Source organism: Pygocentrus nattereri, chromosome 23 (genome assembly GCF_015220715.1).
Source record: "Pygocentrus nattereri isolate fPygNat1 chromosome 23, fPygNat1.pri, whole genome shotgun sequence".
NCBI lineage: Eukaryota > Metazoa > Chordata > Actinopteri > Characiformes > Serrasalmidae > Pygocentrus > Pygocentrus nattereri.
The window spans coordinates 16,430,248-16,457,344 of record NC_051233.1 but is presented as its reverse complement, the minus strand read 5'-3'; the positions used below and the strand labels follow the sequence as shown (position 1 = coordinate 16,457,344).

At 39.1% G+C, this 27,097-nt stretch overlaps 1 protein-coding gene across 2 annotated transcripts in view; it reads right to left on the bottom strand.

Annotated features, from left to right (window-relative positions):
* Positions 1 to 21,196, bottom strand: part of man2a1 (mannosidase, alpha, class 2A, member 1) — a 103,847-nt gene extending 82,651 nt beyond the window's left edge. The window contains exons 1-3 of one of the 2 annotated variants that reach the window (XM_017682860.2): positions 20,707 to 21,196; positions 18,481 to 18,735; positions 17,388 to 17,532 (exon numbers count right to left, since the gene is read on the bottom strand). In XM_017682860.2, the coding sequence (XP_017538349.1) occupies positions 17,388 to 17,532; positions 18,481 to 18,735; positions 20,707 to 20,841 (535 nt within the window). In that variant the 5' untranslated portion in view covers positions 20,842 to 21,196. Of the gene's footprint in view, positions 1 to 8,296; positions 8,382 to 17,387; positions 17,533 to 18,480; positions 18,736 to 20,706 lie in introns of those variants that run through there. The other variant, XM_017682861.2, reaches the window with a different exon arrangement.
* Positions 21,197 to 27,097: the final 5,901 nt, after the last annotated feature.

The window sequence follows — 27,097 nt, the reverse complement described above, 5'->3', positions numbered from 1 at the left end:
TTCAGCTGCTCATCAGTTTCAGGGGCTCTTGCGTCATATTTTTTATTTCATAATGTGCCAGACGTTATCAGTGGTGACCCGTCTGGACTGCATGCAGGTCAGTTTAGCACCCAGACTCTTAATATGGAGAAGTGCTGCTGTAATACATGTAGAATGTGTTTTGACATCGTCTTGCTGAAATAATCAAGGCCTTCCCTGAAAAAGACAGCAGCATATGTTGCCAAAACATGTTTATATCATTCAGCATTAATGGCACCTTCACAGATGAGCATGTGACCCATGTCATGTGCACGAATGCCCCCCTAAACCATCATGAATACTGGTTTTTGAACTGTGCACCAATAAAGAGCTGAGTGATCTTTAGCCCGGAGGACACAGTGTCCCTGATTTCCAAAAAGAATTTCAAATGTTGACTTGTCAGACAACAGGTCACTTTTCCACTTCCCCTCAGTCCATTTTAATGAGCTCAGGCCCAGAAAAGGTGGCAGCATTTCTGGATCCTGTTTATATTTGGTTTCTTCTTTGTGTTTTAGCATTTTAACAGCATTTATGGATGCAGTGATGAACTGTTTTCACAGACAGTGGTTTTCAGAAGTGTTTCTGAGCCCATGCAGTGATTTCCAGTACAGAATCATGTCTGTTTTTAATGCAGTGCCGTCTAAGGGCCCAAAGATCACGGCCAGCAAATACTGGTTTTTGGCCTCGTCCCTTAAGAGATTTCTCCAGATTCTCTGAATCTTTTAATGATATTTTGTACCGTAGAGAATGAAAAGCAGAAGTTCTTTGCTATTTTATGTTGAGAAACGTTCTTTTTAAATTATTGCTCTATTTGATGGTGCAGTCTTTCACAGAGTGTTGAACCCCTCCTTATCTCTACTTCTGAAAGATTCCACCTCTCTGAGATGCTCTTTATACCCAGTCATGTTACTGACCTGTTGCCAAACAACCACCAGTTGTTTTTTTTTTAAGCATTACACAACTTTACCAGCCTTTTGTTGCCCTGTCCCAACTTTTTTGGAATGTGTTACTGGCATCAAATTCAACATGGGCAAATATTTTTCAAAAAACAATTATATTTCTCAGTTTCAGTGAAACATAGGGTTTAAATTATTTTCACATAATTGCATTTTGTTTTTAATTAATATTTTGCACAGCGTCCCAACTTTTTTGGAAATGGGTTTGTACATTTGAATGCTCACTTGTGAGGACAGATGTCAATTGTGTCATCATAATCCTGATGCTCCAAGCATTGCTTAGTAACCTGTTGTACTATCCTTCATTATCTCCCTCAAGCTTCTTAGGTTTTCAGCATTGAGTTGGTGTCTCTGTGAATGTACCTTGAATATGAACCTCCAGATATTCACACAACCTAATTTCATCTGAACTAAAAGCTTAAAAGGATCCACAGAAAAATAAACAGTGACAGTGCAGTTAACATCAAAATACTAGCTATATATCAGCCTTATTGACCCCTTGGATAAATGCAGAAAATATTTGTTAGCAGCCATGTTTTCAATGCAACTACGGTTTAAAGGGTAAACTGAAAATCTTAAAGTAAAGGAAATTTATCCCATCTTGAGGGCATTTATATGGCACCCAATCACATTTTTTCAACTGGAGGGGCATCCATTAAGAAAATTCCCTACATGTTCATGCATGTAGTGATGCATTACCGTTTATCCACTGGAGGAGCACATTTCATATGTAGGAGTATCCTACACCGATCACCAACACCAACATTACGACCACCTCCACGTTTCTACGCTTATTATTTCATCAGCTTCACTTAATACAGTGGGGCAAAAAAGTTAGCCAACCACTGACTGTGCAAGATCTCCTACTTAAAAAGATGAGAGAGGTCTGTAATTTTCATCATAGGTACACTTCAACTATGAGAGACAAAATGAGAAAAAGAAAAAAAAAAAAAAAAAAAAAAAAAAAAAGGAAATCACATTGTAGGATTTTTAAAGAATTTATTTGTAAATTATGGTGGAAAATAAGTATTTGGTCAATAACAAAAGTTCCACTCAATACTTTGTAACATATCCTTTGTTGGCAATGGCAGAGGTCAAATGTTTCCTGTAAGTCTTCAGCAGGTTTGCATACACTGTAGCTGGTATTTTGGCCCATTCCTCCATGCAGATCTCCTCTAGAGCAGTGATGTTTTGGGGCTGTCGCTGGGCAACACAGACTTTCAACTCCTTCCAGAAATTTTCTATGGGGTTGAGGTCTAGAGACTGGCTAGGCCACTCCAGGACCTTGAAATGCTTGTTACGGAGCCACTCCTTCGTTGCCAGAGCAGTGTGTTTGGGAACATTGTCATGCTGGAAGACCCAGCCACGTTCCATCTTCAATGCTCTCACTGATGGAAGGAGGTTTTGTCTTAAATTCTCATGATACATGGCCCCGTTCATTCTTCCCTTAACACGGATCAGTCGTCCTGTCCCCTTTGCAGAAAAACAGCCCCAAAGCATGTTTCCGCCCCCATGCTTCACAGTAGGTATGGCGTTCTTGGGATGCAACTCAGCCTTCTTCTTCCTCCAAACACCACGAGCTGAGTTTTTACCAAAAAGTTCTATTTTGGTTATTCTATCTGACCACATGATATTCTCCCAATCCTCTTCTGGATCATCCATATGCTCTCTCAAAAACTTCAGATGGGCCGGGACATGTACTGGCTTAAGCAAGATACACCAGGCACTGCAGGATTTGAGTCCCTCTCGGTATAGTGTGTTACTGATGGTAGTCTTTGTTACTTTGGTCCCAAATCTCTGCAGGTCATTCATCAGGTCCCTCCATGTAGTTCTGGGATTTTTGCTCACCATCCTCATGATCATTTTGACCCCACGGGATGATATCTTGCATGGGGTCCCAGATCGAGGGAGATTATCAGTGGTCTTGTATGTCTTCCATTTTCTTACAATTGCTCCCACAGTTGATTTTGCTTGCCTATTGTAGATTCACTCTTCCCAGCCTGGTGCAGGTCTACAACTTTCTCCCTGGTGTCTTTCGACAGCTCTTTGGTCTTGGCCATGGTTGAGTTTGGAGTCTGACTGTTCGAGGCTGTGGAAAGGTGTCTTTTATACAGATAACAAGGTCAAACAGGTGTCATTAATACAGGTAACGAGTGGAGGACAGAAGAGCTTCTTAAAGAAGAAGTTACAGGTCTGTGAGATCCTGAAATGTGAGATTTTTTTTCTCATTTTGTCTCTTATAGTTGAAGTGTACCTATGATGAAAATTACAGACCTCTCTCATCTTTCAAAGTAGGAGAACTTGCAATCAGTGGCTGACTAAATACTTCTTTGCCCCACTGTATATAGGTGCACTTTGTACAATTACAGACTGTAGTCCATCTGTTTTTCTGCATACTTTGTTAGCCCCCTTTTACCCTGTTCTTCAGTGGTCAGGACCCCCATGGACCCTCACAGAGCAGGTATTATGTGGGCGGTGGATCGTTTTCAGCACTGCAGTAACACTGATAACAGGACAATCAATTTCACAAGCTGTTGTGCAAATGGAATAGACAACAGGTGGAAATTATTTGCAATTAGCAAGACACACTCAATAAAGGAGTGGTTCTGCAGGTGGGGACCACAGACCACTTCTCAGTACCTATGCTTTCTGGCTGATGTTTTGGTCACTTTTGAATGTTGGTGGTGCTTTCACACTCGTGGTAGCATGAGACGCACTCCACAACCCACACAAGTGGCTCAGGTTGTGCGGCTCATCCAGGATGGAACAGCAATGCGAGCTGTGGCAAGAAGGTTTGCTGTGTCTGTCAGCGTAGTGTCCAGAGGCTGGATGCACTACCAGGAGACAGGCCAGTAAACCAGGAGACGTGGAGGAGGCCGTAGGAGGGTAACAACCCAGCAGCAGGACCGCTACCTCCGCCTTTGTGCAAGGAGGAACAGGAGGAGCGCTGCCAGAGCCCTGCAAAATGACCTCCAGCAGGCCACAAATGTGCATGTGTCTGCACAAACGGTTAGAAACCGACTCCATGAGGATGGTATGAGGGCCCGACGTCCACAGATGGGGGTTGTGCTCGCAGCCCAACGCCGTGCAGGACACTTGGCATTTGCCAGAGAACACCAGTATTGGCAAATTCGCCACACTCCATGTGCTCACCAGAGGTAGCCTAACTGCCATTAGGTACCGAGATGAGATCCTCAGACCCCTTGTGAGACCATATGATAGTGCGGTTGGCCCTGGGTTCCGCCTAATGCAGGACAATGCTAGACCTCATATGGCTGGAGTGTGTCAGCAGTTCCTGCAAGATGAAGGCATTGAAGCTATGCACTGACCCGCCCATTCCCCAGACCTGAATCCAATTGAGCACATCTGGGACATCATGTCTCGCTCCATCCACCAACGCCACGTTGCACCACAGACTGTCCAGGAGTTGGCGGATGCTTTAGTCCAGGTCTGGGAGGAGATCCCTCAGGAGACCATCAGCCACCTCATCGGGAGCCTGCCCAGGTGTTGTAGGGAGTTCACACAGGCACGTGGAGGCCACATACACACAATACTGAGCCTCATTTTGACTTGGTTTAAGGACATTACATCAAAGTTGGATCAGCCTGTAGTTTGTTTTTCCACTTTAATTTTGTGTGACTCCAAATCCAGGCCTCCACCGGTTAATAAATTTGATTTCCATTGATTTGTGTGATTTTGCGGTCAGCACATTCAACTTTGTACAGAACAAAGCATTCAATGAGTATTTCATTCATTCAGATCTAGGATGTGTTATTTGAGTGTTCCCTTAATTTTTTTGAGCAGTATTTATAAACGCCTTAGGTCAAATAAATCTCCTGGCACAGACGGATTTACGGCTGAATGGTAATGGGTTTTTCGGGCAGCGTTATTACCAAATCTTCTTTCAGCTTGCAATTTTGCATTGACTCAAGGCAAAATGCCCCCATCATGGAGTGAGGCAATTATTACTGTGATCCCTAAGGAAGGAAAAGATGTACTTGAATGCGGATCATATCGACCAATTTCATTTCTTAATGTGGACTATAAATTATATCCAAGTGTTGTGGCCAAATGACTTGAGTAGATTTTCCCCCAGATTATATGTTATGACCAAACAGGGTTTATTCAACATAGACAAACACATGATAATATAAGACATACCTTGTATATTGTTAATTATGTAAAACAGTACAATCTGGAAGCCTCTCTGATAAGTCTAGATGCAGAAAAAGCTTTTGACTCAGTGAGTTGGAGGTATTTATTTAGAAGTTATCCTAAGTATCCAAGCACTGTATAATAGACCAACTGTGCAAAATAAATGGGAATTTGTCTGATACTATTATTTTGGAATGTGGAACAAGACAAGATTCTCTTTTTCTCTTTGTACATAGAGCCTTTGGACCAATGATACCACAACACACCTTGATAAAATGTTTTACCATAAAGGGTGATGAACACAAACTGGTGCTGTATGCAGACTATATGAGTAAACCCTCTGGTTCATGAGTTAATGAAAATAATAGAACTTTACAGTCTATTCTCAGGATACACTGTAAATGTTCAGAAAACTCAAGTTTTGACATTTAATTATAATCCCCCAAAATACATTAGACAAAAATATCGTTTTAGGTAGGATTACAAATTATTTAAATATTTAGGAGTTAATCTACCCAAAGACCTTTCTAAATTGCCAGAGATTCATTATGGACCCCTGACTGCTAGAATTTAAGATAAAAACTGATATTCACAGATTGAGCTGGATTCTTTTGCTTAGTCTCAACTCAATTGATTGGTTGAATCTATAAAAATAAATGTACTTCCATATCTCCTTTTTCTATTTCAAGCACTGCCCATTGAAATTCCTCCAAACATTTTTTCAGAATGGGATAAAATCATTTCAAGGCCAAAAATAAGATTTCAGAGGAGGCATGGGTTTACCAAATTTCAAAAAGTATTACTTTGCAGCTCAGACAAGACCCATAATTCTTGTATGCAACCCTGCTTACCAAGCAAGATGGATGGATATAGAATTGTCATTGATAAAGAACCCCCTATCGAGGCAATAATAGGAAATAGTGATTTAGTTTAAAAAGTAGACATCATAGATAATATTTGGATAAAAATCCAATTAAAAATATGGACTAAAGTAGTAAAAGAGTACAATTTAAGTGAAATGTTGAAAGTAATTAGATGATGCACCTATGAGTTCATACCAAATAAGATGGATAGTAAGTTACAAATTTGGCTGACAAAGAGTATAACAGCGTATTGCAATGTTATGGGAAAAGGCAGATTCTGAGATTTTGCAGCCTCTAAAAGAAACATAAACCTTGAAAAACAGGACTTTTACCGTTATCTTCAACTACGACATTACATTATTTTTATAAAACAAAGATGATACACTCAACAGTATTAATGATGAAATACTAAATTTGTTTATCAGAGCTCATCAGTCTGAGGTTCACAATGGAATCATATCCAAAATGTATAAAGGCTTAACAATGAAGGAAGGAAGTTCGACAGGGTATATAAAGCAAAAATGGGAAAGAGAGCGCAGTACCACCATTTCAATTGAAATATGGTTTAAGATATGTGAACTTCAGTGGAAATGTACTAATTTACATGTTTGCAGAGAATTTGCGTGGAAGTGTTTCGATTTTTTATTACGCCAAAGCAAAAACCTGTGGAATATCAGGGATGTTGGAGGATGTCTGGGGAGCTAGAAGCCAGCTACTGGCATGTATTTTGGGAATGCTCAACTTTAAGACAATATTATGAGTTGCACAAAGTTCTGAAAAAAATATTTAGTTTAGAATTTCCCTGTAAATTTGATACAGTTTTTCTAGGGGTGATGGGTTTCGATGTGGCAAGATTGAACAAATATTTATGGAATATTCTATTAATAGCAAATGAAAACGTTACAGTAGATGACTGAATAAACCTGGTCAACTAAATATATCTAATGGAAAACATTTTTTCTATAACACTGAAGATGACAAAGTTTGTAAAATTCTTGTTAAAATAGGTTAACTGTATAAAGTCTGTAAGTCACCTCGTAGCTCTTGTTCAGGGGTAAATTGGTAGAATTTTGACACCAAACATGTCTGATTAGGTGGAATTCAAGTGAATTTAAGTGGAAGTAAAAATGTTTTACAGACTGTTCCTCTTGATTAATTCACTTAATGTTCATTAACTTATGGGTTTTTTGTTTGTTTTTTTTGTAGCATGTCTTCTGTATTTATGACACAGGTTGTATATGTGGCCTGGGGAACCAGGAAGGCATGGAGGTATAAAGAGTTATTTTTATGTTGCAGCCTGACCTAGACCAGATTGCAACACTGCTCAACCCAAGCTACATCATGTAGTGATCAAATTGAAAGCACATTTTTTAAAAAACAGATTACTAAAAATGCTACTTGTTTTTTTTAATTGGGTCAGAATAAACTTAGGCAGGTGTCCATATACCTGGGTGAATTGCAGTGTGTTTATATAATAATGATTATTCTTTACCGATTCTATGTTTAATTAATGTCTATGGAGGACTGCATCTTTCAAATGAGCAAAAGAGTTCATGTTGTCAGTTTTGTGTTTTTTTGTGTGTCGCCTTAAAGGATTTACAATATGGGGTGTTTTCACTGCAAAGGTGCTAAATCCAGGGCAGAATTCATGCAAATCGATTAATTTAGTGCACATCATCCAATTTCCTAAAGTAATTCAGGCCACGCAGACAAGTCAGTGTGGTTTAGAACACATTATGACTCACTATGGACTATAAAAACAGAAAAAAAAAAAAACATCTGAGAAGCTAAGAAAGGGCAGTGATTTAAAATCACTGAAATCACTGATCACTCAATTTTTTCCTGAGCACAATTTGGCATCATTCTGCACAAGATGACCAAAGACAGGGCTAAGGAAATTTCACTACACAAACACATCTCAAGATAATGTAGAGAAGCTAAGTGAAGGTACTCAGAAAGTCCTATTCAAATTTAAAGACCACATGAATCTCAATTGTATATAATTGAATGAGAGTATATACATGAAGAAACATTGATGTTGGTGTAACAAAAATAATCACCACTGTCAAAAGTTGATGCAATAAAATTGCTTTTACAATAGACCCCTGGCTCCAGCCTTCCAGAGTTTGAAGGTGCAATGAATACTGTAAGTTGGGATGTTATGCAGATGATAACATGGTTCCAATTTTAGCTTAAATTGTGTAAATAAGGTCGGCCCATGCCATTCTCAAATCTGAGGTCATGTAGCTTATAGACAAAGATAAAATAGAATATAGACTAGTACAACACTGTCAAAATCCTCACCTTTTTGCACTTGCATGAAAGGATAGCCTTCTTTAAGCACTGGTTACCATTTAGCTTGTAAACAGAACTGCTTAGCCCAGGTACCCTGCAGTGTGCAGATTCAGTGTCAGACAAGCGCTTTGTGTTCATCAAGTTAGTAACACCTGAAATGCAGTTAAAAGAAATATATCTTTTATACAGCCAAGGCCATATCTAATATATGGCTATGTCTTATAGTGTATATCAATTTTAACTATTGATATTAGTGTAAAATACATTATTTGAGTATAGCTCATGTTTCAACGTGTTTAATCCTTTTGGCCATCAACTATGGATTCTGCTGTCAGTCAAAAAACACTACAGTTCATGGTTCTTCCTCTGCCAGAGCATACAAAAAAATGCTGCTAGGCTGTAGTGCAACCTACCAGAGCATAGGTTTACAGGACACTCTTAAAAATGATGGTTCCTCAAGGGTGTTTTAGCAAAAAAAAAAAAAAGTTCTATGTAGAACCATTAACACTCAAACATCCCTTGGCATGATTATAGGGCTCTTTGCATCATTAAATGGTTCTTCAGACTGATGGACTATGTGCTATAGATGGTTCCATTTAAAACCATTTTGAAAGGGGTTCTATATAGCACCCAAAAGTGTTTTTCTATTGTTACGATTTCAGGGTTGTAACAATAGAGCATGCGTGCACACACACACACACACACACACACACACACACACACACACACACACACACTGCTAAAATCAAAGCTTTAAGTCTAATCACAAGTAAGCCTAATGGCAAATTCTAATTCAAATACCACCATTGTAGATCAGGTTATACATAGACTATACGTAGGCAATGCCCTGTGGGATTATTTTGGAGAAATGTCCTTAAATCACCTTTTATTAAAAGTTTTGTTATACTCATTACCTTAGAAATTATTAAAGACAGAGTTACGACAATAAAACAGAGACAGACAGGCCTATAAGCATTTCACTGAGGCAGGCAGACAGAGACTGGAACAGCAGGCCCAAAACTTCCAAATATGGGCTTTCTGCTCCAGGAGCAGATGGTGTAGGTTATGAAAGGAGATCTTTGATGGTGAGTGCACCTGGCCTAGGAGCCTGAGAAACTGCACATTCAACAAAAACAAGTCTGCCATTAGTAAGCAAAATAGATAAGAACCAGTAGAAACTAGCTCATGAATCAAAATTAATGAGGAGAGCACCCAACACTTGGTTAGGATGACCTCATGTGCCAGGATAAGGAAATTATATAAAATACAGGAAACAAAGGTTCCTAAGAAAGCTAGAAAAACAGATCTATTGATTGGTGATTTAAGGATGCATCAAGAATAGGTGGAGCGATGATCTCACCCATCTCACCCCAGGGAGGGGTGATGGCTTCGCTCATAAGTGGTATAAAATGTATGGTTTTTGAAGTGTCAGTACATTTTGGCTTTCGGGGCACCATCTGGTCACATTGGAACTAATAAAGTGGGCCTTTTTTTTGCAAGATTGATTTTTCACTTTTTTTTAAAACTTTTGCAAGAACGCTTTTTCAAAAACTTTGCTACTCTTTTCAAATTAGAAAAACAGACTTAATTAAAAGTAAAACTTTGATTTGACTTTAATTAATTAGTAATGTTTTTTCACATCGTCGGAAACTTCAGAAAGCGGGTCGGAGAGCTCTCGGATCATAACATCTGGTGGCCTAGTAACGGGGACAAGATTTAATTTCAAGTTAATATTTTGTGGGATAAAAAAATTATTTTTTAAATGTATATAAAAATACATTTTTTAACAGTCTAGTAACAGTCTAGAAACGGTTGGACTGATAAATTAAATAGTTTTATGTTGTGAGAATAAAATATAGTGATTGAACTAAGCCTTCAGCTAACCAAAAACACAAGTAAAAGACCGCATGTGGGAATAAATAGTCTGTGAAGCCGCGCGACGAGGAAAAATAAAAAGCATGCTAGAGAGATAAAAGCGCTGATGTTTAACATTTATTTGTGATTGTTGAAGTTGATTTGTGTGGCCATTTTGTTTTGTTTTTTTTGAAGCGCTGAAAAAAAAAACCCATGTAAGCACATGACCGACTGCAGCGGTGTGCGAAAAGTGGGACACGTCTGTTTTTTTTTTTAATGCAAGAATTGTAATGTATACAAAGATAATTTTATCTAATTTAATATAATATATTGAGATAATTTGAGAGAATTATAATCAGAGTTATTTGATAAGAGATAACAAAATTACAGAACAAGAACTGAAAGTGACTCGGTACCAATAAATTATGAAAATATATCTTTTTGGGAGATCTGTTAGAGTAGATGAAACGCGTTTGTTACCAGTAACTTAAGAATATGTGCCAGCGGTCTTCCGCTAGATGAGAGACAGTGCCGGGAATTAGAAATTTATTTAAACTATTGAGAGAAGAGAAGTGTTCAGATTGGACGGAGCGGCTGGTAGTCTGGCCGAGAGGAGAGAGAGAGAGAGAGGCAGAAAGGAGGGGGAGATAGCGCATGCGCAGAGCTCACTTTTACACACACACACACACACACACACACACATACACACACACACACACACACACACACACACACACACACACACACACACACACAAAACCCCACCTGCAGAGGAATACAGAGAATTGAATGAATGAAAATTTGAAATGTGGACAGGAACCAATTTTATTTACATAAAAAGCATGGCTGACGTAGTACATGAAAAAAAAGAGCTCTTGGCTCCTCAGTAGAGAGTAGAGTGATTGTTAAAATATTGTCCACAGTGATTTTACGGATAATCAACTTGTAGTGACGTTCAAACTCAGTTTGGCGTGAAAACCTACAACAATGTTGAAGGTAGAGTGAGCTGCCAATCATCACTATTGATTAGTAAAAATTATGGCCGTTGACCCAAGTGTCTTAATTGGGATGAGGTGTAAACAGTGTTCCTCACCACAGGTTGAAAAGGAGAATTAAACTGATTTGGAACAAAAACATCTAGCTCTGTCTTTAAATACTATATTAGAATAGTCAAATCAATTTAGTGATTGAAATTAAGTTGGGCAGTGCAAAGAGCATGAGATATAGCTTACTGTCAAAAAAGTTCAAGAGATGAGCTGTTTAAAAGTTTTTACTTTAAAGATTTCCCTTGGAAAGAAAATAATAATAATAACAACAATTTAAAAAATTGATTGATGTGTGTGAAGCAGGGTTAATGAAGAATTCGACTCTAAAATTGTGACTGATACGTAAAAGTAAAAGAGAAAAAAAATGAAAAAGGAGGATTTTACATTTTTAATTATCAATGCATTAGTATTGTTGTCTTCACAGGCAAAAAGATGCAGCGAAGAGAGAGAGAGCAAGTGTGGGGCCTCTTAGCAGTGGACCATGAGATTACATACACACAAGCACATCAAGGACAGCTATTTATCTAGTACGGTTGGAATACACACACACACACACACACACACACACACACACACACACACACACACACTCACAGGTCTCAGTCTGTACAGAGAGACTTCAATACAGATTATTTATTAATTAAAGGAAAGTAGATATATTATGGAAAACACACACTGGATTTACTGATACAAACAGATGGATTGATTGGATACATTACACAGCTCACACATTAGGAGCACATGACTGTTATGCATGTTCCACATCTAAGCCTGTTTTGACAACAGCACCATTCCCAGCTTTGTTAAATGACCAAAACCATGTTACTTGTCTTCTCACCATACTTTCTCACAGGTCAATTTCAAATGATTTGGTTTGTGCTCATATGCACTGGAAATTCCCACCAATTAGGAAAATTAGACACACAGCACCTGTTTTTAAGCCTGACAAAGGTAACTTTACACGTTTTACTTGACATATTGCTAATGGACGCTTTGTGGGCGACTTCCCTGATTGCGCTGAAACTTACCAAGTGACTGACTTTCCATTACTTAGCTTTTCGACTATGTTAGTAGCTGGAGCAGATATTTGGTGGTATTGTTTACCCACCACCTTAAGACCAACTTTACCTAAGACTTGGACAGGCATGTGTGCCATTACTGTACTTACAATGCCAATAGCCATAATCACTGAACATGACAATGCACCACATCCCAGAACAAAGAGATCAACATCTGTTCCTGGTTGTTTTGACAACACCATCTATTTTGATGCTATAGGGGTCCCAAGAGGGGTCCCTGATAAATTCAAGGCAAGAGATCAAATAGCAGCAGGGTTTGAATCATTCCTTTTCTGGTGGTCCACCATCAATAAAAATGTTGATTGGATTAATTAGATCTATTATAATCAGCAACGTTTTATTCATTTCACCAGAGATGCTATAGGAGGGCTATCTGAACAGCTTGATGCCACTAGTTTAATGGCATGGCAAAACAGATTTGCTCTTGATATGCTTTTGGCAAAGAAAGGAGGGGTTTGTGTTATGATTGGCATCACCTGTTGTACATTTATTCCAAACAATACTGCCCCAGATGGTTGTCACTAAGGCCTTGAAAGGTTTAATTGCTTTGGCTAATGAACTGGCTTAGAATTCTGGCATAGATAATCACCATGTAACAATTTTCAAAAAGAAATTTGTTCCCACTTGTTAAGTGTGTTTTCCTGATTGTTTGTACCCTAAATGAATAGAAAAAAGTTATTATTCTCTGTAAACTTTGCTTTTGTGGTCAGCACAATGATATTTTGAAATTGATCTATTTTTAAGGATATTCGCCATATTTCAAGATACTTAAGAAGCTTCTGGAATTGTGAGAACTATCAAGAAGTTTCTAGAACTGTCCAGAATTATCTAGAACTTTCTGGGACTGTACAGAATTGTAGGTAGCTGTATAACTACAGTTATATAGGGCCACTATAGCCCTTCCTCAGAGACGGAGAGACATGATCTAATTGATTGGGATTGCATAGTAAGTGGGCAACAGCCATCACAGACAAAGGGGAATTGACCTAGACAGACAGGTGTGAATTAATTCTCTATTCAGATTCTGATAACGACAGTATTCACACTTCACCCCACACCCATTACAGGAGGAGCTTAGGAAGGACCACTACTTTCAAATGTATATAATGTGTGTTACTCTGCTACCGGGTGATCAGTCTTGCTCTGCTGAATCCTCAGTACACTCTTGTACTTTGATACTGCATGGAATAAAGATTGACCATTTTTATCGAGTTTGGAGAGATATCCTTTTTCCTTACAGTACACAGCAACTTAGTCAATTTAGATGGCATCAAGAGGTTGCATACATCCAGCAGACGCATTTTGCTATGTATGTGGCCATTTTATAAAGACAAGAGCGAAAAAGTACTCTGTGGAAGCATCTGCTAAGATGTGTGAGGCCTACAAAGCATACTTCGGCATGCCTGTTGGTGACCAAGACAAACCATGGGCTCCTCATTTCACATGTGAGCACTGCAAGAAAACTCTTGAAGGTAAGCGGATAAATGATACTCTCTTAAATAGGAGATTTAAATTTTTATTTTGCAAAATTTTTAAATCAGTTAAAGTTTAAAAGAGCTTTAATTAACACATTTTCACATGTTGTAGTTAAATATATCAAATATATACAGATATATTTTATTGTTTGATATATAACAGATTTCAAACTGTGTTAATATCGCACATACCACTAGTCATTAGTGTGAAATAGGCCTAAATCAAATTCTCAATCCAAATTTTATTTTGTTTGCTTATAGGTTGGTACAGGGGAGAGAAGAGAGCCATGCATTTTGCTGTCCCAAGAATTTGACGTGAACCGACTGATCACTCAACAAATTGCTACTTCTGCATGGTGGACCCTTCCAAACGTCGCACTGGCAAAAATGCAACGCCTGTAACGTATCCTGACATTCCTTCATCTATTGCCCCAGTACCACACTGCCCTGAACTTCCTGTACCAACACCTCCAGACAGAGCAACACCATCTTCAGAAGAAAGCAGCAGGTCAGACACCCAGGAAGATGTTGAAGATCACGATTTCCCTTCATGTGCAGATGAGGAGCGGAAGCCATACTACCCTAACCAAAAAGACCTCAACGATCTGATCAGAGACCTTGGTCTCACCAAGTCCAACACTGAGCTTCTGACATCAAGGCTCAAGCAATGGAACTTATTAGATGAAAGCGTCCAAGTCACAGGTCAGAGGAAGCGTCACCAAGTTTTTTCCACCTTCTTCAGTCATCAAGACGGACTGTGCTTCTGCAACAATGTGGCCGGTCTATTCGAGGCTATAGGCATCACCTGTAACCCGAATGAGTGGCGTCTCTTCATAGACAGCTCATGCAAGAGCCTCAAAGCCGTGCTGCTTCACAATGGGAACAAGTACCCATCTCTTCCTGTAGCTCACTCGGTGCACCTGAAAGAGGAATACACCAGTGTCAAGAGCTAGGTGCCTTGAAGTATGATGAGTACGGCTGGGAAGTTATTGGAGATTTCAAAATGGTGTCATTCCTGATGGGCCTCCAAGGTGGTTTTACTAAGTATCCTTGCTTTATTTGCCTTTGGGACAGCCGGGACACTAAAGCGCACTACCACAGGCGGGACTGGCCTCAGCGGACAGAGTTCACTGTGGGGAAGAACAATGTAAAGTGGGAGCCACTGGTGGACCCATGCAAGGTGCTGATGCCACCACTACACATCAAGTTGGGGCTCCTAAAACAATTTGTCAGGGCTCTAGATAAGGAGTCGAGAGGTTTCAATTACCTCCAAGATCTTTTCCCTAAGCTGTCTGAAGCAAAGATCAAAGCTGGTGTCTTCGTCGGACCACAAATCAAGAAGATCATAGAGTGCAGTGAATTTCCCAAGAAGCTGAATAGGAAGGAGAGAGCAGCTTGGAACAATTTTGTCGCAGTGGTTCGCGGCTTCCTAGGCAATCATAAAGATGAAAACTATGTACAACTGGTCCAGACTCTGATAAAGAACTATGCTGCAATGGGCTGCAGGATGTCACTCAAAATCCATATCCTTGATGCTCATCTTGATAAGTTCAAAGAGAACATGGGAGCTTATTCAGAGGAGCAAGGCGAGCACTTCCACCAGGACATTATGAACTTTGAATGCCGTTACCAAGGACAATATAACGAGAACATGATGGGCGACTATATTTGGGGATTGATTCGTGAATCTGATTTGCAGTATAGTCATAAATCTCGGTAAACCACACACTTCTGAACAGTTTTTGGTAATCTGTGTAAATATGCAATGCCTATAGTGTTCTTAGTCGGACTGTATAAATGAGAAGATGCAAAATCGTCTGTTTCTATAATAAAAATTCATAATTTATGAAAAGTTTATGATGAATGTAAGCAATTTTTTATTTGTTTTAGACATAAGCAATTGGAATATAACATTAAAAAGCAGGGAACAAAACTTTTTACAGTTACATATAATTGTTACATATAATCCATTCTCCAAGATGAAGGAATCCTGGTTCGGGAAATAGTCCGGTTTGGCTAAATCACTGCTAGTGTCCTTGACGACAGCTGTAGGACTTCTGGCAGCGTGTGGATGCTGTATCATTCCATGTACTCGAGGACCGATGGAGAGGCTGATTGAAACTAAGCAGAAAATCTTCTTGTTTTTTTTTTTGCAAGATTGATTTTTCACTTTTCTTTACCTTTTGCAAGAATGCTTTTTCAAGGCTTTTACTTTGCTACTCTTTTCAAATTAGAAAACAGATTAAATTAAAAGTAAAACTTTGATTTGACTTTAATTAATTACTAACATTTTTTCACATCGTCTGTAACTTCGGAGCGGATGACAGAGCTCTTTTGTTCCCGACAGCCCATTAGTGCCATTGGTTCACCTGTAAATCTAGAACTAACCTTTCCAGTTTAACTTGTAGGTGTATTTTCTCTTGAAAATACAAGAGAATACAATAGCTGAGGTTTCATGAAGGCAGATGAATGTAGCAAATTTACCTTAGCTTAGCTCAGCTCTTTTTAAACAAAGCAGAGAAATGAACAGAACTAGTGAACACATAATAAAACAAACAGTTTTTAACATATATTTGAAATTCCAATATTCTGACAAATATTCTGTTTTCAAATATTTCCCAAGAAAATCAGCACACATACATAGACAAAAAAAGTCTGCAGCCTGTGAATTCATCTCTTCTCTATCTGCCCATAACTTCCTTCCCTCTCTTCCACACACCACTGAATGTGTAAGCTGCACTGGTCAGGTCAAAAAGGGCCATCTAGAGATGAGCTTCCTGTTTTTGAACCAGCTTGCTGCTGTGTAAAACCACAACAGCACACTGACTATAACTGAATCTTGTTCAATATATACTTTAAATTTTAGAGGGTCAGGGATTTTAACAGAATTAAATGGCAACTGGCAACATTAAGCACAAAATAAAGGTGCTAAAATTGGCTCTCTAGAGTAATATCACAGAAGAAGCACTTTTGGTTTCCTAAAAAGCCTTGTGTGAATGCATGTGGGAAGTTTAACTCCATATAAGATAATGGTTCTTTACCAAGTAAAGGTTCTTCATAGATCTATGCCCAGAACAAGAACCTTTACTTTTAAAAGCATATCCCAATCTCTGGAAAAAACACAAGATGTCCTATTTCACAAATGTCATGAAGGAATCTTAAACAGAAACATCCAAAATATGGCAATTTGTGGATATCAATATAATTATGATTTTGCTTTATCACCCACTTCTACATATTTTAAGTGTCCTGTTATACTACTGTATTAACTTTCGACAAAGTATGAGTTGGAAATAATACTGTGAAACAAAAATATAAAATGTGATAAAATAAGCAAGAGAGGAACTGTTTTTTTTTTCTGAAACAATTACATACAGAAGTAATAATGCTTATTTTACATGTATTGAAAATGTATGAGGCAGAGCAGATACTTTAAAAAGATCAGGGCAGGTTTGCTTAATATGACATAAGGCATAGAGAAGTTTTTCCACTCACATACTGGTGGCACCTACCCTATTGTTTTAACTGAAAAAAAGAAAACATGGAAAAATACAACAGTAGGATGATGTTTAACTAACAGATTAACTGTCCCTGACCAAGACGTAAGGAAAAAGGTCCAAATTTAACAGGAATTTGGATGACTTACCGGGGTCGTTATGTGAATGAGGAACAACAATCACTTGCAAAGGCTCATCGTCCCATTCATTCTCCTCATATGAGATATCAAACCCTTGCTTCCATACGCCACCATCAGGATTATCAAAGCTGAGTAAATCATACACATCCAACATCTGAAATAAAATATTACTAATCAGTGTGACAACATTCATAGGGCCATGGTCCCTAACCTTCAGTTCAACTCATTCTGATTGAAAGACAGTTAAATCAGCATCCCAAAATTCTGAAGGCATGACCCAGTAATGAGCAGAATCCACTCAATTTATATATAATGTGATAAGAACTAATTGGTGAAAGACTAAAAAAGAGAACAAGCTCCTGGTATTTGTGTGTGCATTGATGAGATAATGAGAAATTTCAGCACTTATTTGTTTTTGCACTGAAAAAAACACACAAACAGCACATAAACACACACACACACACACACACACACACGTAAGCACTCACCCACACGCTGACACACCCACACCCACACCCAGAGCTGATTTAACAAGCATATCCAGTTCTCTTTCTGACTGCAAAATGTGATACAAGTAATGAAGTAGTTCAGTAGCTTCAGGCTGTTCTCCTGCTGCTAAGAGTGTGGTCATCAAGAGGTTCACTTTCAGTTTACTCTTAGCAATTTCTCTCTATCACCCCAAGTCTTTTTTTGTTGATAAATGTTCATTAACCACTTTTTCATGTTTGTACAATAGATGCTATTCCTACTGGCCTGCAATAGAAATCACCTGAAGACCATAAAACAAACACACACAAAAAAGTATAACACAAAAAATTTTTTAAAAGTGTTCTGTGCAAATAAAGGCACATTTTGTATTTGTTTTATTTTTACCACTATAAAAATACACAAATATTGTGCACTAAAATTCAAGAAAAATGCCATTTCTGGCATGTTTTTGTAGAAGACATGTTTTTATATATATGTGATAATTTACAGATTAAATATTTTTTTGTAATTGGGTGTGTTCAACCTTTTGCATATGACAGTATATCCAGAATATCAGAATTCTCAATTTCTCCTGCTAGCATGACACCTTCAGTCTTGTTTTGTATGATCATACCTGTACAGTATCTGCAGCCTTAGAATAGGTCTGAGAAGAAAACTGGCAGTCCTCTAAGTCAATGGGCACAATCAGTGGAGCAGAAGGTACCACCAACACCTGGCTTTCATTCCCAGCTTCCAGAAACCCTCTGCCATCCTTAACTGATGGTCTCAGGTTAATCACTGAATCCCTGATGTTGGCAATGATTTTGTTATTCTCTGCAAGCAATCTTTCGAGGTGATCTATTTTGTCCTGAAGGATACCCAACTGCCCCTAATGAGAAAATGGATATAAAAAAATATTTAATCAGGAATGACTTCTTTGAATGTATTAATTCTTTTCTGATCATGTATTTGAAGTTCTCAACTGTCTATGTGCGTTGTACTGCAACCTTGAGGTGCCAGTAAAGAAAATAATTGAAGTCATACATAAGTGCAGTAAAAATATTTCACTTTTTAAAATTAACTTGATTTTTGACTTTCACTGTTTAGCTTATTATGGTAGAACATGTTTACAATGTCTCAAGCAGGCTAGGCTTTACCACAAAAAAAGTTTGCTGCAGCTTGCTCATGCAACCACTATAGTTATTAGAGGTTCCTAGGTTACACACAATCTAATATTTCTGCCCTTGGGCTTACAGTATGTAAATTGCTGAATGGCAATATCCTTAAAATAGCACAGTTAATTTGCTTCATGACTACAAACTGCTTTATTTAAAGGGAAATTCCATCGATTTTTGAAAATTTCTGCATTATTGAATTATTGAGATGTACAAAACCAATATCAAAAAATGTAAATAAAAACAGACAGCAATGATTCAACATTCAACAACATTCACTTGGAAAAATTACAAAGACATTTAACCAATTTACTTTTTTTTTTTTTTTTTTTTTACACATAACTATGCTTCCTCTGATGTTTTTGGTCATTCCCCAAACTTCCCAGTCTTACACTGCCCTTTCTCAACTCTTTTTGAAATGTGTTGCAGGCATCAAATTTGGAATTAGCATATATTTACAAAGATCAATAAGGTCAATAAGGCAAAATGTAAGGCATAAAGGTATGTTACATTAAATCTCTCCTCTGTACAGTTTTCAATTAAATAACTGTAAAAGAAACATTACAAATCACTGCTTTGTTTTTTTTAACTTATATTTTACCTACTGTCCCAAATTTGTTTACAAACCCAGTTTCAAAAAAGTGACTTAAAGTGGTTTGATGTAAAATATCTTCTGAGATTTTAATAATATGTAATGTTGATAAAGGTAGTCTTAGATACTATTTTTCTTCTCCTTAGAAATTCCTGCATAACTTTAAAATACAATTCAAGACAATGCTTCTCAAAATATTGTAAAACAATGGCATATTCATAACCATTTGGTGCTTGGTGTCGTTTTCTGTGAGGTAGACAGATGATGTCTGGTTCAGATCACCACTGATGTTAACACTTCTTTACAAGTTAACGGAAAGGATATTTCACAAAGCTGTATTTCTCAGATAGCCAGATAACTTAAGCCCAAAAAGGAGGACTGTCAAACAGGAATGTCCCTAATCTCTTTTCCCATTGGACAACCTTAACTTCAGGTTTAAGTTATCTGGCTAAACTAAGAAAATCTGATTTGTGGAAGAAGAAGAAGAAGAAGAAGAAGAAGAAAAAAAAACAATAGGCATTTCACATAAAACCACTTTTGAACACTTTGTTTACGTCTTAAAGACTGAATTATTCCAAAAATAAGTAGAACTACCCTGTAAAACAAACTTGTTATTCCAGTGAGTTTTTGTGTGGCAGCCAGCACTTTTAAGGGTAAACAACAGAAAAGAACTTCCTCATAATCGAGAGGCTGCATTATCAACAGGTATTAGCTCATTTTCTTTTAATTTGAAAAAAAATAATTATTGTTTGTCTAAAATATCAATGAATAATCAAAAATAGACAAACAGATATTTAAATAAATAAGGCCTAAGTAGTTCACTATGTTCACGCTACGCTTAGGAAACTGAATAGGAAGTTTAAGCAAAGTAAGCAGCATGTTACACCACTGACCGCGCTGTATAACAGTTACCCTCTTTCACAGGCTGCTATGGACCAAGAGGTTGTTCGATCAATAAGTCTGTTGTACAAACATTCGAGACGGACAGGTAAATCGTAATGTTTGCATAAAGTATCATAGTCCATGTATAGCATGTGGCAACTTGTTTGCGTACAACAATGGCACAGATGTCAATATGAAAAAAAAAACTTACGTTCTCAAATCTCTCTCCATTACTTGGGTTGTTTATGTGGTCTAACTGAAGGTGATCCAACATGAGGTACAATGAGAATACCACCACACAGAAAATGGCACTGCCAAAAACTGTGAAATGCCTGCCGAGCTTCATTTCTCAAGGTTCAGTACAGCAGCGGGAAAATGCGCATCAGAGTCAAAATAATCCACTCCATTCAAATGAAAACCACAGTTTTTCGGCTTGTTCGGCTGGTCAGTTGTCATATGCGGTATGTGTAATGGCTCCAATCATTGCGCGATGAAATACCCCAAAACGAACGTTCTAAACACTTGAGGAAAAGTTACTTTTACTAACTGAGGCTACTCTAAAACTCCAGCAATTGTTTAGACTCCTAAAAGATACAGCAGATATCTACAAACAGTTGTGGTAGCCGGACATTGACCGTGTCTCGTTGTCTCCAAAGTTTTAACGATGCGGAAGTTTGTGTGATTCAGCAAATCGTGACGACTAGAAGTCAAACTGACAACCCTGCCCCCGTCCTTTTCTCTTTTTACATTATGAGTAACTCAGGAAGTGTGTTTCAGAATGAGAAAGCGCGCCACCTACAGATTGACTATTTCTACGCACTCAAGTAAAAGAAAAGGTGCAAGACAGTAAATTCTACAAGCAGAATATTAAGTAGTGAAATGTGAAAACGTGCAAATATGATTAATATGACTTAAATTAAACTTTTGCTGGTTCTTTTTTGTGAATACAGTATAGATGAAATGCTTTTTGGTAAGTGCACCAGGTCACTTCATAAAATCTTTTATGTCCATATATCTCATGTTTCATGTGAATTTCAAGTCTCCTGATTGTAAGCGATACAGTGCTTATAGTATCATATAATATAATACAATACAAAGTCCAATGTAAAATAACAAAGCAGTTAATCACATTTGGCAGAATGAATAAGAGTTGTGTATTGAACTGGCTTAGTGTTTCTAAGGAGCTGCAGCTGAGGCTTCCTCCATCCCACAGTCTGTTCTCTAAACTCTTCCATACTCCTTTCATTCTGTCATCTTGACATTAATCCATCTCCAGTATTCAGCTTTCTCCTTACTTTCTGCTGTTGTTACTCTCTGCCTTTTCCATGATTTTTATTAGGTGCCACTTTGTATAGTAGTAAAGTGCAAAATACTGAACAGAAATGACACAATGATTCAGAAATTGTGTGAATGAATGCAATATGGTGCTAACCTATGTTTTGAAAGATAGAACTGCTGCCCAATAGCCACCTTTCTCGATCAGTGTGGCCATCAGCATGCCCTCCTGGTGATACTGGAGCATGCACAGATTTATATATTTAGATCATAAACACCTAGATCAGATCATCATTATAGGCTTCTAATAGCAGGCATGTATGTTCATGGATTTAACTCTCATTTTCCACTGTTATATGCTCCTTACAGCAGTTACTAGTTTTCTCTGGTAACAATAACTGATTTTCATAGATCTGTTTCCATTGCTACTATGATGGGCCTCTCATAGTATTCATCAGTTAACACTGGCTAATCTAAATACTTCTGTCCAGGCTTTTTTTTTCTTTTTCTCAGTATTCAGTATTAATTGTATGAGCAAGATTCTGTATTCATTTTTTTTCTTTTTGTGCTATCGTTTTGCTACGTGGTATCAACCAGAGGATGACGGGTTCCCCTTTTGAGTCTTGGTTCCATTTGGAAGGATGCCATCCTAAGTTATACATTCTTTTAAGATTAAAAGTTAGGAGAATCATTATGTCATTAGATATTTAAATTTAAATGCAAAAAGCTGAAGTTGAATATCATTTTGAATCTGTATCACTTATATCTGTATCACTTATATATAATTCAAAGCATTCTGTTTTTTGTCAGTCACTTTCAAAATAACATCCAGTTGCTTTGCAAAGTAATTCATCAGTAGAGAAGGACCACCACAGGACCATCACTGACACATATTTGAGTGATGCTCCACACTCAGCATAGTGGTGACACTGAAATAGTAGAAGCATAAGTGTATTAGGCACATTGGCATTTGCTGAGTTTGACAGGCCTGCCACTAGACACTCAAAAAGGTATACCAATCAGGTATAACATTATGATCACCTCCTCGGTTCTGTGCTCAGTGTCCATTTTATCAGCTACACTTACTGTATAGGTGCACTTTGTAGTTCTACAGTTACAGACAGTAACTGTACAGTAGTCCATCTGTTTGGCGAGTGGAGCAGCTCATTGGCTGTTCGCGCTCACTGACTTCATGGACATACATGAGGAGCTGTTTTAAACTCCTATAGCTCGAGTTTAAAAGCTCTTAAAAATATAACAGCGGCGTCAAAGTGTTTTATGATACCCATTGTTCAAGAAATGATCGAATTCTTTTCCATTAAAAATGTTTCAGCATTTATAAACTATGATTTTGGTCAAATGCTCCATATCAACCCATTAATTCTGGACTCTCTCAGGATCTAGCGTTTGAGAAACCAGACGACATTGCAGAGTGGGAACTCTCCTCTCTACAGGTTCTCTCTCGATACGTCTGCGTGTCCGCCATGTTGGAGCGGTTAAGATCCGCTCATGAAGAAAATATACTTGTACTGAGAGACGAAGACTCGGTCACAACTTCCTTATTTCTCAACCGATGTTCACCAAATTTGTTTTTTTATAATCCTCAGGCAGATTAATGAAGTTGCACGGATCTGCACTCGGTAGCTTTTATTTTCTTTAACAGCTGATTGTGCTAATTAGCCATCTGGTCCAGCAGAAAAGTATTCAGTCTGCACCTGATGTTAACAACTGAGTTTAGTGCAAGCAGTTGTGCAATTTTTTTATTTATCGCAGTGTTTTACATACAAACATATACAGTATAAATAATAAAAGAAGGATTTCTCGAGGTATTTTCTGTTTCTCTGTCCTTCACTCCCCCAAGAGCGCTGTGTGAAGCTTAACATAAATACAAGATGAAAACACTGAAAGAGTATGCAAAGTAAACTTAGAAATATACATTAGGCTAAATTATTACGAAATAATATTTTTCAGGGTGATCTGAGTATATTGATACAATAATAAATAATGAAATAAAATCTATAATAAAATGCATTTCAGGACACAATCTACAGCCCAGGACATGCTAGCAACATTAAGGAGATGTCATTCAGACTTTGCAGTGCTGAGATCAGAGGAGGAGTATAATTTCAGCAGGGGTCAAAAAAATACTGTCAAAATTCTTCTCCCACCAGTAAAATCCCCCCTGTTGAATTTATAGACATATGTTTTATGCTGTAATCTATGAACCAGAAGTCAGCAGAATAAATTAATCATTCCAGTCATAATGCATCCCCAGAGATGAGAGGGGTATAATTTTGACAGGTTCACAAAACACCACCTGACATGTTCCACCAAAATTAATTTTAAATTATTACCATTACAACAACTGTTATTACTGCTTCTTATCAACCCATTCATTTTGGACTCACTCAGGAGCGCCCTCTAGCATTTGAGAAAACTGGAAGACATTTCAGAGTGGTAAGTCTCCTCTCTACACGTTCTCTTGTGGCAGCAGGAAGCAGCCACATCACAGCCACTTTTATTAGCGGACGCCACCGAGCATCCACATCACAGCCACATTTATTAGCGGACGCCACTGAGCATCCACATCGCAGCCACTTTTATTAGCGGACACCATTGAGCATCCACATCACAGCCACTTTTATTAGCAGACACCATTGAGCATCCACATCACAGCCACTTTTATTAGCAGATGCCATTGAGCAGCCACATCGCTGCCACTTTTATTAGTGGACGCCATTGAGCAGCTACATCTCAGCCACTTTTATTAGCGGACACCATTGAGCATCCACATCGCTGCCACTTTTATTAGCGGACATCATTGAGCAGCCACATCACAGCCACTTTGCTGGCAGTGTTATTAGCAGCCAGCTCTGGATCTGACACTAGTCACTTCTCCTGGGGCATATTTCGTGGCTGCATAGCTACAATGAGAAGTCACATGTGCCACCGTTATCTAAAGGCCATGGGCTGTAGTGCTTAGTGTTTGGGGATTACAATATAAGGAATTACTGGAACCCAGTACATTCCTTAACAAGTTGCATCCTACAAGCATTGCAGGCTATTTGTTTTTTCCAAAGTAAATAGGAAAAAAATTTCAATTAAATAGTTATTCATTTATGTGTAGTTATGTTAGCCGTGTTATTTTGGTTTTGTACAGAGAATATTTAGTGATACGGCAAATTAAATTTACTTCGTCCTGTGCAGGTTGTTTGGTTGATAGAAGGATCAAGCACCATATTATTTTTATTTTTTTGAAGTGCTTCTGCTTTTGTCAGGTGCATTTGTTCCGTACTGTTCACAGAACATCTCTGTCACCAGAGAAGTTCAGTCGATTGGTGTAGGGGGGGATCAAAATCAGAAGCCTCATTCTCAAAAGGCTGAGACTGAGAATGAAGTTAGAGATTTAAAGGCATGAAAAAATACATCATCATCACCATCGTCGTTAACCGCTTAATCCAGATAGTGTCACGGTAGCAGTTGGGAGAGCAGAGAATCCCAGATGACCCTGTCCCCCACAACTTCCTCCAGCTGATTCCTAGGGACCCCAAGCCGCTCCCAGGCCAACATGGAGATGTAATCCCTCCAGCGGGTCCTAGGACATCCCTGGGGCCTTATCACGGTAGGCTGTCCCTGGTACACCCCCACCGGGAGGCGTCCAGGGGGCTTCCGAATCACCTCAGCTGGCTCCTCTCAATGCGGAGGAGTCTCTACTCCGAGCTCCTCCCAGATGGCCGAGCTCCTCACCCTATCAAATAGGGTGTAGCCCGCCACCCTGCGAAGAAAGCTCATTTCCGTCGCTTGTATTCACAATCTCATTTTTTCAGTCATTACCCACAGCTCATGACCATAGATGAGGGTCGGGATGTAGACTGACCAGTAAACAGAGAGCTTTGCCTTATGGCTCAGCTCCCTCTTCACCACTACAGTCCGCTACAGTGACTGCATTACTGCTGCCGCCTGTCCCAGCCTGTGGCCGATTCCTCATTTGAAGTCAGAGTTTCTCCACCCTTGCCAAATACAGCTTGGGTGCAGCCACCCCGACCACTCCTGGACACTCTCGTCCACCGGGACAAACTGCAACTGAATGGCCGCCAGCCAGGGACTCGTGAGTATCCCCAATCCTGCCCAGCGCCTCTCATGCTGTGCAACCCCTGAGTAGGAGAGGGACCAACCCCTATCAAGGAGTTTGGTTCCTGAGCCGACACTGTGGATGGGGGTGAGCTCAACTATATCTAGTTGGTACCTCTCAACCTCCCGCACAAGCTCCGTCTCCTCCCCCCAGTGAGGTTACATTCCATGTGCCAAGAGCCAGTTTCTGCCACAAGGGCTTGCAATCTCCCACTGCCTGTGCAGCACTGCACCGATCCCCCATGCTGGCCCATGCGGGTGGTGGGCCCACATGGTCCCCCCACGTTGCCTCTTCGGGCTGAGCCCGGCCGTGGGCTGCCCGGCCACCAGGCGCTCACCGGGGGACACTACCCCCAGGCCTGGCTCCAGGGGTAGGTCCCGGTGACCCTATCCCAGGCAGGGTACATGTTCTGTGCCCATTTTTCATGGTGGGTTTTTTGGATCATGTTAGTCTGGGTCTTCACTCCAGACCTGTTTGCCCTGGGAGACCCTAGCAGGAGCATATTGCTCCCGACGGCTTAGCTCTGAAGATCCCTAGACCACACATGCCCTTCCGCCACGACAAGGCCCCAATCCAGGAAGGGCTTTTAACTTCAGTAGTGGTCAAATCCCCAGCATTCTTCACTCAGTGCTCCACCCCTGCAACCAGGCGCCCTCCATCCCTTACACCTACTGTTGTGGTGAAATCCCGAGCAACCTTCTCCCATTCCTCCACTCCAATGGAGGACACATTCCAGCCATCACCTCTAGCCAGACTATGCTCAGAGCAGCTGTTGTCCCTATCCAACCTGTTGGCAAGCTAAGAGTCACAACAAGGTTCAGTTTTTGATTATAATCATAACAACAAATAAAATAGAACATGAGGGGCTCCAGGGGGTTGTCACAGTGTGGCCTATGAGTAAATGACATCCATCTACTGCACAGATAATGTTTGGAAATCCAGCTGAAAACCTAATTATGTCCTACTGGCCAGGAAATGGGGTGTACAAAACTCATGAAGATGTTTGACAAGAGTGGATTTTGTGACATTGAATCAGTCTGCTATATCCCTATATGAGTCGTGGTTCGACAGCATCCTAAGACAGACTAGGACCCTCTTTGTCAGTTGCAATTTTGTCTGTTGTGGATTCATATAAACAGAGCCAAGGGTGTTTTTCACATCTTAAATAACAAATGAGACAAAAGATTGCCATAAT